The 18,015-nt window shown below is 44.2% G+C and overlaps 1 protein-coding gene across 1 annotated transcript in view; it reads left to right on the plus strand.

The window, feature by feature from the left end:
• The window catches only part of ASAP1 (ArfGAP with SH3 domain, ankyrin repeat and PH domain 1), a 399,491-nt gene that overhangs the window by 82,218 nt on the left and 299,258 nt on the right, over positions 1 to 18,015 (plus strand). The window contains 1 exon segment of the mRNA XM_017870527.1: positions 199 to 325. Coding sequence (XP_017726016.1) covers positions 199 to 325 — 127 coding nt within the window.

Raw genomic sequence — 18,015 nt, forward strand, 5'->3', positions numbered from 1 at the left:
CCGCCGCCGCCGCCGCCTGCCTACACCCGCCTCCTTCCCTCCCTCTCGCCGCCGCCGGGGACGGGAGCCGCGCGCCAGGCCGGGCGGCGGGTGGCGGGCTGCGCGCCGGGGTTCATGAGCCGCCAGGCGGCCAGCGGCCCCGGGAGCCTGCGCCGTGACTCACCCCCCGCCCCCGCTTGTGTCTCGTCCCCCCGGCAGGATGCCGGACCAGATCTCTGTCTCGGAGTTCATCGCCGAGACCACCGAGGACTACAACTCGCCCACCACGTCCAGCTTCACCACGCGGCTGCACAACTGCAGAAACACCGTCACGCTGCTGGAGGAGGTAGGTCGGGCCGGGACCCCTGCCGTCCGCGCTCGCCGCCGCCGCCGCGCAGCTGGAGGATCTCCTCTCGGAGCTGGGAGGAAGGGGACGCGGGGGGCCGGGGGCGCCACACCCCCTCAGGGTGCCGCCCGGTAAATAAGGGACTTCGGACGGGCGGCCCCTTCCCCATCCCTTCCCCTTTTCTGGGGTCCTGCGGGTTGAAAGGCCTGGGGACTGGAGGTGGGACAGGACTGAGCGAGTTGTGGACACTCCAGGGAGGACAGATGGAAGTCTTGTCCTTGGCATGCACTGTTCGGCCCTTCCACATCTTCGTGACCCTCCTGTAACCCTCCAGGTAGGTGGCGTCAGGCCACCGAGGGCACAGAGGCGAAGCAGTGCAGCCAAGGTCACCAGCAAGGGACTAGGAGATGGGCAGTGAACGCACCTCTCAGAGGCCGGCTGGGCCAGGCAGGCGTAGCTGCGGAGGCAAGGGCCGGTGGAAAAATCCCAAAGGACCCAGAGAGAACTCAGGCTGGGACCGTTTCCACTCCAGGACTTCTCCCTGCTAGTCTCTGGTGCCTGAAGCCCAGATGGAAAGAGATCTATCTGTGCACGTAGGTTCCCACCCGGCTCCCCTAACCCGGAGGGTTTGGTAGGACTTAGGGCTGCTGCACCAGCAAGACCTGCCCGCAGGGCACTCAGAGACTGGGCAGGGAGATCGGAGACCGGTGCAGGCTGCTTGAGCTGACCAGACAGGGAGAAGGGAGGCCCAAGACCACAGTCCGACAGCTCCTCTTATCTGGAGTCTTCAGGAAAGCGTTGCGGGTGGGGGTGGGGGGCAGTGCCAAGGCCAAATCGATTTCTCTAGGGTTTTCAGTGAATTAATGATAGAGTGGTATGGGCAAAGAGGAACCTGAAAGCCAGGGAGCTGCAGAAGCCTCTGGGGCCGCGATAAAAATAGGATATTTGCCCTGGAACTCAGCATCATCAGTAAGTGCCAAAAAGCATCCCTTCCCTTCAAACAAGGCAAACGTATTTCAACTGAAAATGGCACCATTGGGTGGAAGGTAGGAAGGGAGATGGTTTACCCTGGGTGGGTTATGCTGTGGCTGGTTTAGGTGAGGTTTGGGGAGCTCCTTCTGATGTAAGCCCCCCACCCCAAGGACGGCCCTCTGTAATATGGGGAAGCTTGGGCCTCTGTGGGCCGACTGATCTTGAAATGAGCTTTGATGCTGATGTTTCCACACACGTAGAACTGGGAGTCAGAAGTAGAAGGGTCCCAAATTTTAGGAGGGGAGTGACTTGTGTTAGTGCTGAGGCCCATCTTGCCTGCTTGGTGCTGTGACTGAATGTGTCATTCCGGCATGCTTCCAGAGTTCTCTCTGGAGTCAGTATTGGGTGATGGGAGTGAATTGTGAAGTGGATGGAGAAATACCACCTAACTAGGTTTGTTTGAAAACCAGAGGTAAATGGATTTTTTTTTCTTTTCTTTTCTTTTTTTTTTTTTGGTGTTTGTGCGCTACCAGTCTGTTACAGTCATCTGGGATTAAACAGAGTTGCCAGGCATTGAACCCCATCATGGGTCTGTCTTTCACTTAATTGTAATAAATTGAAACATGCTGATATAGGAACATTTTGCATCCTCTTTCTGTACTAATTGTACATACTTCTAAGTATGTGACATTGATTAGACTGAGTGGTTATTTTCCTTCTAGATAAGTTCTTCGGTGCCTGCTAATAGAGCTGCCAGTTATTTTAACGTTCTCTTCCTGCACATTTAGATAGTGTTGCTGTATTCTGTTTGTGAAGGATGTGATAAGATTAAGTATTTGGTGATGCTGTTTGCAGAGGTATGCGAGCATATTTTCCAGCAACCCTGTAGTAGAGGGTTAATGTTAAATTACCTGCAGTTGCTGTTGATATTAGTGTAAGGTTAATACATTTAAAAGCAAATATAAAATATTTTTTTAAATGAGAAATACTGTTGTAAGATTAGGTAGAAAAATAGAGTTAACTATAATGCAAGTGTGGTCACTTATGAACTTGAAACCAGGCTAGAAGTTCAAAGTGTCATGTTAGAGTACATTGATGATACCCATGTTCTCAAAAATATAACAATGTTTCAGGATGGCACAATAATTTTACAGTTTTTCTTCTGAACTTAAGTGTAAGGTGTTGGTCAGGAAAACATTGTCTCCCGTCGGCATATTTTAATTCTTGAGGTTGGACTCTCTGAGTGGTTGCCTTTGCATATATGTGAAAAGTATGGTTTAGGTATTTTTGCTGATGGATAGTCACCATAGTTGAATTTTAATTTTTCCCCCTATGCTTACATATATGGAAGTAGTGCATTATTACAAATATCTTAGGTGGATCGCAATTCAGTTCTTTAAAAATATGGGGCTTAACATTACCACACTCAAAATATAAGAAAAATTTGGGGCATACCACAAAATCTTGTTGGCATATGCTTCACAAGTGAGATATTTGGAAATTTTAAGAATGTGGCTTGTGTTGTTTTGTGGTTATTCTTAGGAAGAGAACTTTTGGGTACTTTTTAGTGATACGGAAACTCCAGAATAGGAATTAATTTGGGTAACTTGGAATTCTCTCTTTAAAAAAATATTTTTCTAGTTATAGTAAGTACCTTCCTGTTTATGATCTCTTTTTGCTCTTTGAATAACTAATGAACATACATAGAGTGCAACTGAAAAACTATTAGATCTCCAAGATTGGAGCCCCATATTAACCCACATTCTCCCTTTTACGGTGTCTCCTTGGTAGAGAATGTGGCGTGTTATGCAGATGTTGATGCTTTTAGTTACATCTCCGTGATGAGCACTCTAGGAAGTAGATCAGAAATACATGGTAAGAAAGCCTGGGCATGGGGGGGTCATACCTGTAATCCCAGCACTTTGGGAGACTCAGGCAGGAGGATCACTTGAGGTCAGGAGTTCCAGACCAGCCTGGCCAACATGGGGAAACCCCATCTCTACTAAAAAATTAGCCAGGCATGATGGTACATGCCTGTAGTCCCAGCTACTTGGGAGGCTGAGGCAGGAGAATCATATGAACCCGGGAGGCCGAGGTTACAGTGAGCCAAGATTGCACCGCTGCACACCAGGTTGGGCGACAGAGTGAGACTATGTCTCAAAAAAAAAAAAAAAAAAAAAGACGCTTATGGTAAGAAGAGGCAAAGAGGAGTTTAATTCTGGGCCTCACCTTTTGGGGCAAAGGGTCGCACATGGCTCTGGGGTTCACGGTTTGGCTGGCACACGGTGAGTGGCTACCTTGGGGTGACTGGAACGGATGAGCTGGTTTTCTGCCAAGGTTTTGTCCTGGTGCATGAGTGTTTTCCAAGCAGAAAGCCAGTGTTTTACTTAACAATGAAAGCACACTTATGTGTGCCATTTCACTCATGACCATTTGTAAGTTATGAATAAGTGACTAGGAGAGTATAAGTGTTTTCCCTAAAAGGGAGCAGGCAGGCATTTTAGGACCGCTGTGACCCAGACAGTAGAAGTGACCCTCCATTTGAAGACTTAGAGTGGCTAATACTTAGTACCTTTGTCAGAGAGAGAGGCCAGCATGACAAATGAAAGTCTACTTGGTTATTTTATATTGGGCCACATTTTAATTTGTTGACAATGAAGGAGGCAAGTTCTGCTCATTTATTGAGCAGCTGCTCCATATGCTGCCTGCTGTAGACACATGGCATGAATGCTTACATTTACCTGTCATATGAGCTCTCTGAAAGAGGAACAATTATCATCTCTATTTTATGGAGAAGAAAATTGAGGCCCAGAGAGATGAAATGATTTCTCTCTAAGGTCGAGTGGCTAGTAAATAAAGTGGAGTTTAAAAATCTCACTCCCCTCTCCCCCCGAAACAGGCTCTCACTCTGTAGCTGAGACTGGAGTGTAGTGGTGTGATCTCAGCTCACTGCAACCTCTGCCTTCCAGGTTCAAGTGATTCTCTCACCTCTGCCTTCTGGGCAGCTAGGACTAAAGGTGCACACCACCACGCCTGGCTAATTTTTGTATTTCTAGTAGAGACGCAGTTTCATCGTGTTGGCCAGGCTGGTCTCAAACTCCTGACCTCAAGTGATTCGTCTGCCTTAGCCTCCCAAAGTGCTGGGATTATAGGCATGAGCCACCACACCTGGCCTAGAGTTTAGAAATCTTAAAACAGTTAATACATAAAATAGGTATTCTAAGTGTCTACAAAGACATATTTCAGTGGCTTTGTAGGGAACGTAGGAGACTTTGCTGTCAGTGCACCTTCAAGTTTTGGTCTGATTAAAAAGGTGCTTAAGTTCCTTGGGGGCTTAATGTTTCTTCATGTTTATATTTCAGAGTTCTTAATAGTGATACTTAAATATACTATTTTTTTCCCTGTACTTTCAAAGATTTGGATATGAGTTTTCAGATTTAAATGTGGAAACTCATTTGAGTATAATCCATGAACAGCATTTGTTCAACACATTTTTGGGGAGCTCCTGCTATATACAAGTCATTTTCCAAGTCCTACTGAGGTATTGGGGTTATCCAGATTGTATTATGGAGAAGCTAATAGTCTTTAAGAAATAAATAAATAAGGCTAAAACTCTTTAACAGGGTAGAAAGGGGCAGTTCCCAGGGGAGGGGAGGCCTTGGGCCTCCCTTCTCCCTGTCTGGTCAGCTCAAGCAGCCTGCACGGGTCTCCGATCTCCCTGCCCAGTCTCTGAGTGCCCTGCGGGCAGGTCTTGCTGGTGCAGCAGCCCTAAGCCCTACCAAACCCTCCGGGTTAGGGGAGCCGGGTGGGAACCTATGTGCACAGATAGATCTCTTTCCATCTGGGCTTCAGGCACCAGAGACTAGCAGGGAGAAGTCCTGGAGTAGAAACAGTCCCAGCCTGATCCCAGGGGAGGGAAATAGTATAGAACATTCATCCTAGGAATACAAGTGAAATCACTCAAATTACCATGTAGTCAATATACAGATTGTTCAGTGCCTCTTATGTGCCCAGCAATGTGCTAGACCCGGGGATACAAATATGAGGAACCCTGCCCTCAAAAAATGCAGCCTAAAAGTTTTTTATGGGAGGTGGCAATCAAGTGTGGGTCTGGCATTAGAGGCTTTTCTTAACGTGTTTACCTGGTGTGTTCAGTTCTTTCTGAAGATATAGAAATGTTTGATGAAATGAATGAAGATACGGAATGTAGATTCAGTATCAAGCCCTATCTCATAACAGTAACCTTCCTACTACCTATACATACTATTATTTAATACCTTTTTTCACCCTATCATCAGTGGCCCCATTTTATAGATGAAGAAATTGAGGATTACAGCAGTTAAGTATTTCACCTAGCTAGGTCGTACAACCAGTAAGTATTTCGCCCAGGTCATACAACCAGTATCAGATTTGGGATTAATTGCGTTACCGTCGAGTCCTCGTGCAGGCCTGTCAGAGTTCTGTATGTGTTCCCTCACCTTCTAATTAAGTTTCAACCTTTATCTGTGTCGTTTTGGGTGTCTGCCATGCTGATGATAGAGGTCATCAGTCTTTGATAAATACTCTTAGGTCCTTAAGTGTTTTTCTGTGAAATCTTACGCATAGGATTTCTGTGGTCAGGGTTTGACATCTGATCTTGTTCATCAGCTCCCCTTGCTCAAGAATGCAAGTGCATTACCTCTTAAATTTTAAAAGCTGGTAAACTTAATGGGAAGTGCTACTTTATATTGCAGGTGCTAAACTTAAGAAGCCCGTTAATTACCCCCAAGGAGATTGTAGTCTTAAAAAAAAAAACCTCAGGAAGGATTTAGATAAAATCAAGATTTATTCTTTTGCTTAAAGTAGAGAAAGTATGTTTGGGTCTGTCTCTGACCTCTTGAAGATAATACAACAAAAGGCAAGCAAACCTTCCCATAATGTTTCTGTCCCACACAGAAGTCAAGGCTCTGTGCCCAAGCTTTTGACCCAGTCTGGAGGTACTTAGGATGAGAGGTTTTGTCTGGATGAAACCAGCAAAGGTCAGTGAGTGAATGTATCTATCTATAGAATCAAAGGGAGAAGAAAATTGTGTATGTTGGAACTCATGCTCTTTCTAAAACAAGGCACAAGCCTGTTAGCCAGATATTCTATGCTAATGCTTTTTGTCCTTGTGGTATGGTTTGGATTTTTGTCCCCTCCAAATCTCAAGTTGAAACATAGTCCCCAGTGTTGGAAGTGGGGCTTAGTGCGACGTGATTGGATCGTGGGGGCGGATGCCTCATGAATGGTTTAGCATCATCAGACCCTTGGTGATAAGTGAGTTCTCGCTCAGTTAGTTCTCATGAGATCCAGTGTTTTAAAAGTCTGGGTCCTCCACTTTTCTCTCTCTCTTGCTCCTGCTTTTGCCATGTGATGTACCTGCTCCCACTTCTCTTCCTGCCATGACTAAACACTCGCTGAGGGCCCCCCAGAAGCCAAGCAGATACCAGCGCCATGCTTGTACAGCCTGCAGAATTTCCTTTCTTTATAATTACCCAGCCTCAGATATTCCTTTGCAACAACACAAGAACTGCCTAACACACCTTCATATGTATATCTTTGGGTTTTACAAAACATTTTTTACACCTATCATCTAATAAAAGATTATTCTAGTAGCATTCTTATTATTGTTTTACATGTGAATACATAAAGGCTCACAGGCATTAAATAACTTGTCCAGGATCACACAGTCGTAAATGGTAGACTTGGGCTCTGAATGCAGAATCTCTGCATTGAAAACCCATTGTGTTTTTTCTGTATTTCACTGTCTTTTATGCTTCCTGTCTGCCAGTTTGTTTTGTCTTGCAAGACCTGTGAGAAAGGCATCTATTAATTGTCTTCTTACCTCAATTTGATTTCTAGTGCTAGAGAGAAAGAGTTTGGGAGAGGGAAGAAAAATGAAAAAGACAGTTGCTTTTCTCTGTTCTTCTGAGACCTCTTGCTGGACCCCTCATTAAATGTCTGCCTTTTGTGATCAAAGACAGTGCTGCCAGCAATCCTTCTTGGACTGGGCAGATGTGAAAATGACCCTGTTGCTTCCACCTCCACCCTGGCATGCTTGGGACTGTTGACCCAATCTGATTTGCCTATGAGCTGCCCAGAGCCCTGGCTAAAGAACCACTACTCTCAGTTGCAGTTTCTGCAGGGCTCTCTGGCTCTCTGATTCCAGCTTCCTGGCCGTACAACAGCCCTGAGTTTTTGCTGAGTGTTAGTTATGCAGGGAATTGCTAAGTGTCCAGGTAAAAGTGACCTTGGAGAATATCTAGTCTGGCAATTGCCAACCTGGAAGCCTGATCTCCAAAAGGCTCTTGAAAGCTGTGATGGGGGTCTGTAGCCGCTTTGTGGAAAAATTAGTGGACACTGCTAGTAACTTGGTTTGGTATAACTCTCACGCCAAACGTGTTTGATTTTGGCTGAAATGCATCAGCTCAGTGGTGTAGGACTAATCGTCTGTTGCTGATCAGATGCTTGGATTGCCAGTTATAAAGTGGGAAAGCAAAGTGTTACCTCATTCAGGTGATTGGCTTTCTAGAAGGACTTTCTATCTCCGTGGGAGAAACTTTGTGAATGACGGGACCCACCAGATCTAGTGTAGTCCTATTGCTTTGAGAGGTGGAGACTGAGGCCCAAAGATGAGAAGGAAACCATGCAGGGATTTGAATTCAGGGCTGCCCAACCCAGGGCTTTTTGCAGTCTGCTGTTTAACAGGGCTGTGGGAACTGGCAATTCACATTGTGGGAGTCCTCCCCAGTACCATTCCATGTAACTTGCTTCTAGGTAGAAAGAGTAGAGAGTAAACCTTAAGTTTGGAACTGGATCTTGTTAGCGTAGTCTGCTGTCATTAAGTCCTGGTCTCAGAAGACATGCTGTGTGAGGCTGCAGTAGCTTTCCCTGATGTTAGGCTAGCAGCCTTTCATCAGAAACCATTTGTGGTGTTGGATGTTCAGACACTACCCAGACGGTTGCCTTCATTATCTGTTTGTCCAGGGAGCCTCAGAGAGATGGTTTCCATATATGTAACCTAGTCATTTGGGGACCAATGCCAGATCTTGGTCTTGGCCATTCCCACATGTATTACTTAAACATGAGTAAGGTTTTGGGGCTAGAAATCACTTCATGTCTAAGCCTCTGTTTCCCCATTTGATAAATAAATTACATTGCTTTTTGAATATTAAAGGAGACAGTGCATGGGAGGCACTCATCAAGTGACTGTATGTGTTGGTAAATTATGGCCCTGTGGGTGTCAAGTTCTGACTACCCAGCTCTCCTGTGAGGCAGGGAAGAAGGAGGCGAATGAGGCCAGAAGCATTCCTTCATGGAGAGGTACATGGGCAGGACTCCTCTCTACTGAGGACCAGTAGCAATACTTGGGTTGAGGAGGGTGAAATTCTCTTGTCTAGGTTAATTGTATCCCTGTTACTTCTAGCGTGTGTTGGGCAAGTTACTGAGCCTTACTGTGTCCTACTTTCCTCATGGGGATAAGTGTCTACCTCTCGGTGAATTGGTATCTGTAGAGTGCTTACAACAGTGTCTGGTGTGCTAAGTGCTCTATGAATGATTGTTCTTATTATCCTTGTTGCTATTGCCCTATATTATTGCATTAGACAATTGCCTGTGTAACTGAGAAGATGGGAGTTGGTAGACTCATTTCTGAAGGGTCAGTGATGAGGTCAGATGACAGAGAGATAAAGTCAGATGTGTGTACTTCAAGGACCCACATTGGGGAGGCACAGATGGGACTAAGGAGAGAACTAGGGCAACACCAAACACTCTGTCCATTGTGGGTCATGGTCATAGCCAATTTGATCTGAAGCAGACTGTCAACTCAGTGTAACTGTATAATCAGCCCTTAGTGGGCCCTGTACTCTCTGAAGTGAGGGAACCAGTGACCAGTACTGCCCACTTTGACCCAGGCCAGCCTGATGGACTCTACCAGTGCAACCTCATTGCCCATGTTTCCTTGTATCACTGCTATAATCTTTCTGCCTGCTTCTACATCCCACTTGTATAGTCCTCTCCATTGGTGTGTGAAAGCTGCCCCTTCTGATTCTTGCTGGGGCTTTGGGGTAGTGAGCTGTTTTCTCTGTTACATAATAAATGCAGGTATTTATTATGTACCTGCATAACTGATTGATTGTGGTCATTTGTGGGGAGGTGAAACATTTATGCCTTGGCCCTGACTGGTACAGAGCATGGCAGCTAGGTTGTGTGCTTTACTGATTACAGCTTGAAGCACTGAGACCACAAGGAATTCTAGTTTGGTTAGGAGGCAGGAGCCTTAAAGCAAAAGGGATCTGTCCTTGAATGTTCATTTCTGTGTACTTCATAGCTTGTTTTCAGTGTCAGGAAAACTAGTTTTAATTATTTGTGGGCAGGAGTTAGGTCAAGATCAGGAAGCACTTGACTCTACTTGGTCTTAACAGAGTCCTGGAGTTCACAGTAGGCTCTTTCCAGCCCAGAGCCCTGTCTGAACAGCCCTCTGTTATGGTGCTGTTTGTGGTCAGTTATGTAAGAACTGAAAAAATTTTCATGCCAAGTTATGGTATAATTTTCCCCCAAAGAACTGGAATATGTGCCCCTTTGATAAGGCAGCACCCAATTTAGCCACTCAAAAGCTGGGAAAATAAAATCAGAACCTCATGCGCCAAGGAGGTAAAGCCCAAAAGACAACTGCATTTTGGCACCAACTATTATAGAAAGCAGAGTTGGCTAAGTCAATCTAGGCCATCCCTTTCCCTGCCAGATGCGTTTTGGGTGGAGGAAAATGTAAGCTCTTCTTAGCTCTCTCTATTATTAAAACAGCCTGGATACCTTGCATTTCTGTAGCATTGTACCGAAAGGCTAGGGTCAGGATGGCCTTATCTCCAGTGCCTGGTATAGCACCCAGCACGCAGTGGGCTGTAAGTATAGTGAGAACTATGTTATTATGATGCATATTCCTATAGAACTGGAAAAGGCCTCAGACCATCTAGTCCAACTCCTCTTTTTATGGATGAGGAAGCTGTGACCTAGAAAAGCCAAGTGTGTTAGGCTGTTTTGTTGTAAGAGGTTCCTTCCCCTCCCCCAGCAAAATGAAATACATTAGTTAAAGCAAAATGGGGACTTACTGGAAGGATTCATGGGAGATATTTTATGGAACAGGAGGGGCAAGAATGAAACAAAATGAGGATGTTCTCTTTTGGGCAAATGGTAGATGATGGCAACTCTGGCACCAAATTGTTCTCAGCTCCAGTGCCCTATAGCACATTGGTGTCTGCCTGATTCTGGGGCAAGGATATCTGGGAAGGAGGATGGATTGGCCCCACTTGGGTCAGGAGACCATCCTTGCTCCCGTCAGCTTTGGCCAGGATGAGACGGCCGTGTGATGGGTGGGGCTAAGTCCTCCCCTTCAGCCTGGGGGTGATGGTGGTCCTCAGAGGAGAGTAGGAGGATAGGGAAGCACACCGTTTATACCCAGATCACACAGCAAAGCTGGGACTAGATCTAGTTCTTCTGCCTCATCTTCATTTTTCATTGACATGACAGTTAAATGGAAATGATGGTACCTCACAGCTGTTGGGAGAATCAGTAGGAATATAAGGGAGGCAGAGGCCTGGCACTCGGTGACACTTGGAAGATGTTACTTTCTCTCCCCTTCCCTCTGCAAGTCTCACCTCCCCTTGATCCTTTCTGCTTTGTACTCATTTGGGATACTTGGAAGGACTGTGGTCAGAGCACTGTGCTGCCTAGTTTTGGCTTTGCTGATGTGGTCAGGAAAGATCAGCATTCCACATAGGGTGTGACCAGAAAAGAAACATCGCATTGCCACTGAATCCAAAGTGACGGCTTGGTGCTCTTTGAATAATCCTCCCGTAGATACCCAGAACGGGTGAAAGACCAGGCAGGGCAACTTAGCTCTCTTCGGAAAGTTTCTGGTTTGGTTTTTCCTCAGTGTTAAATAATGGAGCCTACTTAAAGGTCCAGTGAGGACTAACGGCTTTACTTCCATTGAACAGCTTCTTCACTGCCCAGCTACACACAAAATAAAATTTGATTGTCTTCATTGTTTTGAAATGTGGGGAGCCTTCTTTTATGTTTCATTAATCATTTTTTATGATGCCCATTTCCTTTTCCTTATAATGTTTATTCACATTAATAGCGTTTACATAAAATTAGATACTCCTTATTTCCACAAAGTGCAAATCAAAATAAGCACTCACTGCTGGCCCAGCAGCAGCTGCTGCTTTAATAATAGTAATATTTTTCATACCAAGGCAAGTGAATACACTACCGCCCAATAAATAAACTGGTGCCAAGTCAGTGCTGTCACATCCCAAGGCTTCTGCATTTTGTGTGTAAGAGTCTGAACAACTTCAGAATCTGCGAACATTACTTTTAAGAACCTACTCTATGCCGGGAACTGTGCTGGTTGCCCTACCCATATCATCTCATATAATCCTCCCAACAGCTCTGTGGGGTGGGTGCTTTTTCTCCATTTCACAGATGATGAACTAGGTTTAGAAAGGATTCAACTCAATTTATGATCTTTCTACTCAGACTCATCCTCAAGAAAAAAAAAAGCTGTAAACGCAAATATGCGTGTGATACTAATGAAAAAGAACAAACAGGAAATAGGCTTCTGCTGAGACATGAGATATGTAGGTTAGACTCATAAAAGAACTTTCTGACAGAGTATTAAATACCAACCGGATGGCCATGGAAGTAGGATTTTTTTCCTCCCGATTTTGGGATAATTTTGTCAATGATAGGCTGGTGAGCCAAGTTGTGTTCTTATTGATGTTCATGTATGTCTTCACTTTTAGTAGATTGTAAGTATCTCAGGGACATCACCCTTCTCTTTTAACCCTAGGTTTTAAATTTGTTTTGTTTTAATGTAGTTAGCATTCAGATATTTGAGTAAAATTATGAAGAATGTAGCAAAGCTAGATTTATAAATCTTGAAGGCAGGCCTGGTAAAAAGTTTTCCAAATACTGTTAAGTCTACCTCTCTGGGCTTTATATATGTGCCTACCAATTGCATAGAGCAGTTGGAAAAACCCACAGCTACTAAATTTCCTGAAGGTTGTGCTGCACATGCTTAGCAGACCAGAATGCTAAAGCCAGATTCCTAGTCTGGCCTTTTGGTGTCTGCAACCTGCACTCCTCTGTTGGCTTAGTAGTACTAGTCACAGAGTTGGCTGTCACTTTTTGAGTATCAGCTCTGTAATGAGTACTTTTTTGTTATGTTGCCCAGGCTGGTCTTCAACTCCTGAGCTCAAGTGATTGGCCTGCCTTGGCTTCCCTTGGCCTCTCAAAGTGGTGGGATTATAGGCATGAGCCACCTGTGCCCAGCCTGTACTGAGTACTTTATATAGGCTGTTTCAAACCCTCACATTACCCTGCTAGTACCTGATGGAGGTGGGAATCAAATCTGGGTTTGCCTGGCTCTGTAGCCCACACCTCCCCACTGCCACCCTGCCTTGCTTTGTTATTAGTGATTTAGCTGCAAAGTGCAAGTAAACGGAAGAGAGTCTGGTTAGCATTTACTTTCTTGATGGAAACAAACACACATAACAGAGACACAAGCAAGATATGCATCTGCCAGTGGAAAAAGGAAAGCATTTTTCCCTCCTGACTTGTTTCTTTCGAGTTGAGGGGGAGGCATTTAAATCTAGATAATTTACATCATGCATCTGGGGCAGCCAGTCACAATATGGTATGAAAGGGATTAATGAGAGAATTGGTATTTTCAAAACGTGTTGACCTCTCAGATTTTTCTTTATGGATGGTAAGTAGTGAATCATACGATTTTATGAGCAGTTGTGCCCTGAGTTTAGTCTTCAGCATTTCTGCACTCTGTTATAATATATTCTCATTTCGTCCACACAGCACTTTATTAGGCCACAAAGCCACTATTTTCTTATTTGACAGATGAGGAAACGGGCTCAAAAAGTTAAAAATAACTTCTCAAAGGTCATTTGACTGAAAAAGCATGATGAGGCTTGAGATCAGTTCTGCCAACCAGTCTCCACCTTCACTTTGAAAGAGACAGACCTATGTTGGAGATGTTTTGTCAAGTAATTTGTAACTAAAACAGTACCTTTGGGATTAAAACATATGGGTGTGTGTGTGTGTGTGTGTGTGTGTGTGTTTTGAGACGGAGTCTCACTATGTCGTCCAGGCTGGAGTGCAGTGGCACAATCTTGGCTCACTGCAACCTCCGCCCCTCCAGGTTTAAGCAGTTCTCTGCCTCAGCCTCCAGAGTAGCTGGGATTACAGGCGCGTGCCACCACGCCCGGCTAATTTTTTTGTGTTTTTGGTAGAGATGAGGTTTCACCATCTTGGCCAGGCTGGTCTTGAACTCCTGACCTTGTGATCCACCCACCTTGGCCTCCCAAAGTCCTGGGATTACAGGCGTGAGCCACCGCGCCCGGCCTAAAACATATGGGTTTTATTATTGAATAATTTCATGATACTTTGCATTATTAGATTCCCCTTCCTTCCCACCCTCCCCCATACCTTTTGTAGTCTGTTTTGCGCTAGTAGCTCAGTCCTCCAAGTAGTTTTTTACTTTGGACAGTTTTTCTTAGTTTGTTTGTTGTCTTTTGTTTGTTTGTTTGTTTTTTAAGAGACGCTGCCCGGGCTGGAATGCAGTGGCATAGTCATGCTCACTGCAGGTTCTATCTCCTGGGCTTAAGTGATCTTGCCTCAGCTTCCCAAAATGTTGGGATTACAGGCATCAGTCAGTAACTGTGTCCAGCCAGTTTGCTTGTTGTTAACTTAAATTTTTACACACGCAATAGCAGAGTGGCATGTAACTGTCATTCAGTTTCAACAATTGTCTGCTTTTGGCCAATCTTTTTTTCATTTCTACCTCCTTCCCTGATTTTTTGAAGCAATATCAGATATTTCATTTCATCCATAAATACTTCAGTATGTACTTCTAAAAGATAAGGACTTGAAAAAAATAAACCTGAACCATAATATGTTTTCTCATCTGAAAAAAACACTTCCTCAGTGTCATTAAATATGCAGTCATTGTTCAAATTTCCCTGGTTGTCTCTTAAAAAAAAAAATGGTTTGTTCAAACCGGGATCCGTATGAGATCTGTATGTTGAAATTCATGGACATGTTTCAAATTTCTTTTAATCTGTGGGCTCCTCCCTCTTTTTTTAGTTGTAATTCATTTGCCAAAGAAACTGGTGGTTTATCCCGTAGTTTCCCATAGTATGGATAGTGTTGATTGCAACCCTGCACTGTCATTTAACGTAAGCTACTGTCTACTCTTAACAGACTTTTGTTATTAATAATTTCCTCTTATTAAAGAATAAGAAGAACCTGTTCCCTTTGTAGAAAATGAGGACAAGTATAAAAAAAGAAAATGTAAAAGTCATCCATAAGCCCACTAACCAGGGGTAGCCACTACTGTCACTTCAGGTATTTTGCCCAGATATATCTCTGTCCTGCTTATTTTCATTTAACACATCAAGAACATTTCCATTTCATTAAAAATACTTCAATAATAGTTAAAAAGATATGTCATTGTATTAAATGATGTTTCCCTCCCTCCCTTAAGTTGCTCCCAATTGTGTATTTTAAACAGTTGGCTTAGCAGTTTCCCCAAAGAGGACCTGTTGTTCACATTGGAGTGGTGAATATTTGTGTACATCTGTCATATTCTGCACTAGTGTTGATAGATTACTAGAGTTGGAATTAGCGGCTCAAAGGCCAGGCATATTAATAAATTTCTTATATATTTGTCTGTCATATTGCCAGATTGTTTCACCAGAACAGTGGTCTTTGCCTTGATCCAGCCCTGGGCAGCCTAGGAAAGTGCTTTTCTCCACAGAGGGACAGCTTTGTGTGAGGTCTCGATTTAAGTTTCTCCAAAAGAAAAAACTGGGTTCTGAGTGTGTATTGCCCTCGTGTGTGTTGGTGCATTATAAGTTACATCAAGTGAGTAGGAGTAGTGAAGGGAAAAAGGAGTGAGTGTGGGTGTTTTCAAACTCTCTGCTTAGCAGACTGGAAGCCAGTGTCATCTCAGTGTTAGCGTGTTAGCGGGTGGTGAGTAGCTCTGCCTTATCAGCCCGTATCCGCCTTAGTAGTGACTTCTCTATCTGCCCCATGCAGCCTCTTGTCTGAAATTCCTGCTTACCATGGAAATAAGTTTGTTAAGGCCTTTCTCTTGGGCTCAGAAATAAATAAATGGCATTCACTATGAAAAGAGGAAATGGTTAAACACCAGACATCGCCAGCTTCTAGCCTGCCTGTTGCCTGACCTCAGGTAGCACCTGCTTTCTTCCTTGCCTGAACATTTTAACCTCCCATGACTAAGTCACAGGACATTTCTGCAGTTGAAAACCTTTTTGGCTTAGTAAGTATCTTTTACAGACCCAACCTGTACTGCCCCTTCATTCACACATGGTTGTGAATTAGTTGTTTCCCACTTAACACTTGGCTGAGAAGGGGTGGGAAGTATTTTGGAGACAGGGGTAGAACTTAGATGTGCCTGGCGGGGAGTAGGGTTGGGGGGCAACCAGTTTCTTGAAGCAACTTGAGGGAAAGGAGAAGAGGAGGAGGGGAAGGTGCCAAAAGCAACTTTAACTTGTCGTTTCTGAGAGTTGGCATCATTTTTAAAAGTCAAATTATATATCACATTTTGTCCTTGAGCTGTCCTTCGGCTAGGGAACTCCATCACTTTGTCATGTGAGTTTGTTAGGTTTTGTTTGTAACAACCACTTTTGTTTTTTTTAGGATGGTGCTTTCTCAGTTCCAGAAGTTTCAGAGAGGCCCTCCTCAGTCTTTGGAAATTGCTTCTGGGTATATTGGGCCTCTGCTTCCCTAGGGGGTCCAAATAGCAGCTATCTGGAGCATCTTTCCCTGTGGATTTCAGCTTAGAATGGACATCTGTTAAGTCAAGGTCCACTCTTGGTGGAACGTGCTGGGTTCCATGCTGAGTACTTGACCTGCAGTATTTTACAGAAGGACTCTATTACTGGATGTTCTGAGGAGAAAATCTGGAAAGTAAACAATATTAACTTCGTTTTACAGATGAAAAATCTGAACATTGAGGGAAGGAGTGACTTGACCAGGATGTGCGGTCAGGGGAAGCTGGAGTTTTTGTCTCTGAGGTCTATGGTATTACATGATGAGTGCCACCCTTGCCAATTTGCCTTCTTCATCCTCCTCACCCCCTAAGACTTCTTGCTTGCCCTTAGGGTCTCAGGACATTCTCTTTTCCACCTCACGATGAATGCCCTGGCTCAGGACCGACACCCTCCTTTCCAAAGTCTGCTTTCAGCTAACTGTTGGAAGGAAATCCCTCCCATGTTTCACTCAAAGGTATGAATGCCTGATGAGGCATTACAGCAGCTTATGCTGAAGGTAGTTTTAGGTGTTGGGCATGGAGATCCTGTCACACCTTACAGGGTAGCTGGCTGTCTCTTCCCATCTCTTGGTCCAGTGAACCCTTAGAAAACAATGCCAAGGGTCTCCTAGTTTGACTCTTGTTTCTTGCTGCTCTTTTATCTCTTATTTGTTAATAAATAATTATATAAATAAATGCTTTTCCTGTTTCTCTTTTTGGTGCCAGGACTTCCCTAAAGCCTGTTCGTGAACCATTGGTGACTGAATCTTGGTCATTCGGTATGTGTCTTTCACTGGGCTGGGCAGTCAAGTTGAAGACACGGAATTATTTAATCTCTATACCAGCCTCATCAGGTGATGCTCTGGTTCCCATTTTATAGATTGTGGAAACAGAGACTTAAGAGATGCCAAACTGTTGACACATGTTTTATCCTTTGATCCTCATAACAAATCTGTAATGTTAGTAATATTTTAATTTTCAGGTAAGGGGCCTGAGGCTTGGCAGTCAGCAGTTTCCTGTCCCAGGTTTTACTGCTGAAGGGAAAGAACCAAGGTTTATATTGAGATCTGTCTGACCCTCAAGTCTTCAGATCTCTGCCATTCACTCCTCTGCTTGCAGTTCTTACCCAAGATCCCACAAATGATGCTTGGTTAAGTCAACTCAAGCACTTAGACACTGTGGGTGCTTCATGGGGCTTACTGAAAATGAAGTGAGTCATGGATAGGAGTTTGACATTGTGACACTTGAGCCATACATCCATTTTTGGGAACAGGGTGGCCTTCCTGGTGCCCTGCACCCATCCAGACATGCTGTGGGTGGTAGGTGTGTTTCACTCTGGAGCAGTCAGTCGGAAGTTTTGTGTCGACTTTACTTGCTACTGTAATACATCTTGTCACTAGAGTTAGTGACTTAATTTGATCTGTAAGCACCCCCACAGCCGCATGGTGTTGCTGTATCACATTTAATGTTGGTTAAAAAAAAAAACTCTAAAAAACCACCCCTCCACCGCTGCCCGCCCCCCGCGACAAAACAAAAATAAAACAAACAAAAAAAACTTAGTATTTTATTCCCATAAAGACTTTGGAAAGATTTTGTCATTCATTGCAATGATTGATCAGCCTTAAGAAGCATGCAGGAGCCATCATAATAGTCACAAGGTATTAAGCTTCGTCTTTGGAGCCTAGTAGTGTGCTTAGTTCTTTATGTAAATTTAATCCTTAAAATAGCTTTGCAGAGAGTTTCTCCATTTTACAGGAAGTGAATGAATGCTTAGAGAAGATCAATAAATGCCCAAATTGCACAACTGTTATATGGTGGAGCTAAGTTTCAAACCAAGCTTCTTTTTTTTTTTTTT

This window comes from Rhinopithecus bieti, unplaced genomic scaffold (genome assembly GCF_001698545.2).
Source record: "Rhinopithecus bieti isolate Rb0 unplaced genomic scaffold, ASM169854v2 scaffold_54, whole genome shotgun sequence".
NCBI lineage: Eukaryota > Metazoa > Chordata > Mammalia > Primates > Cercopithecidae > Rhinopithecus > Rhinopithecus bieti.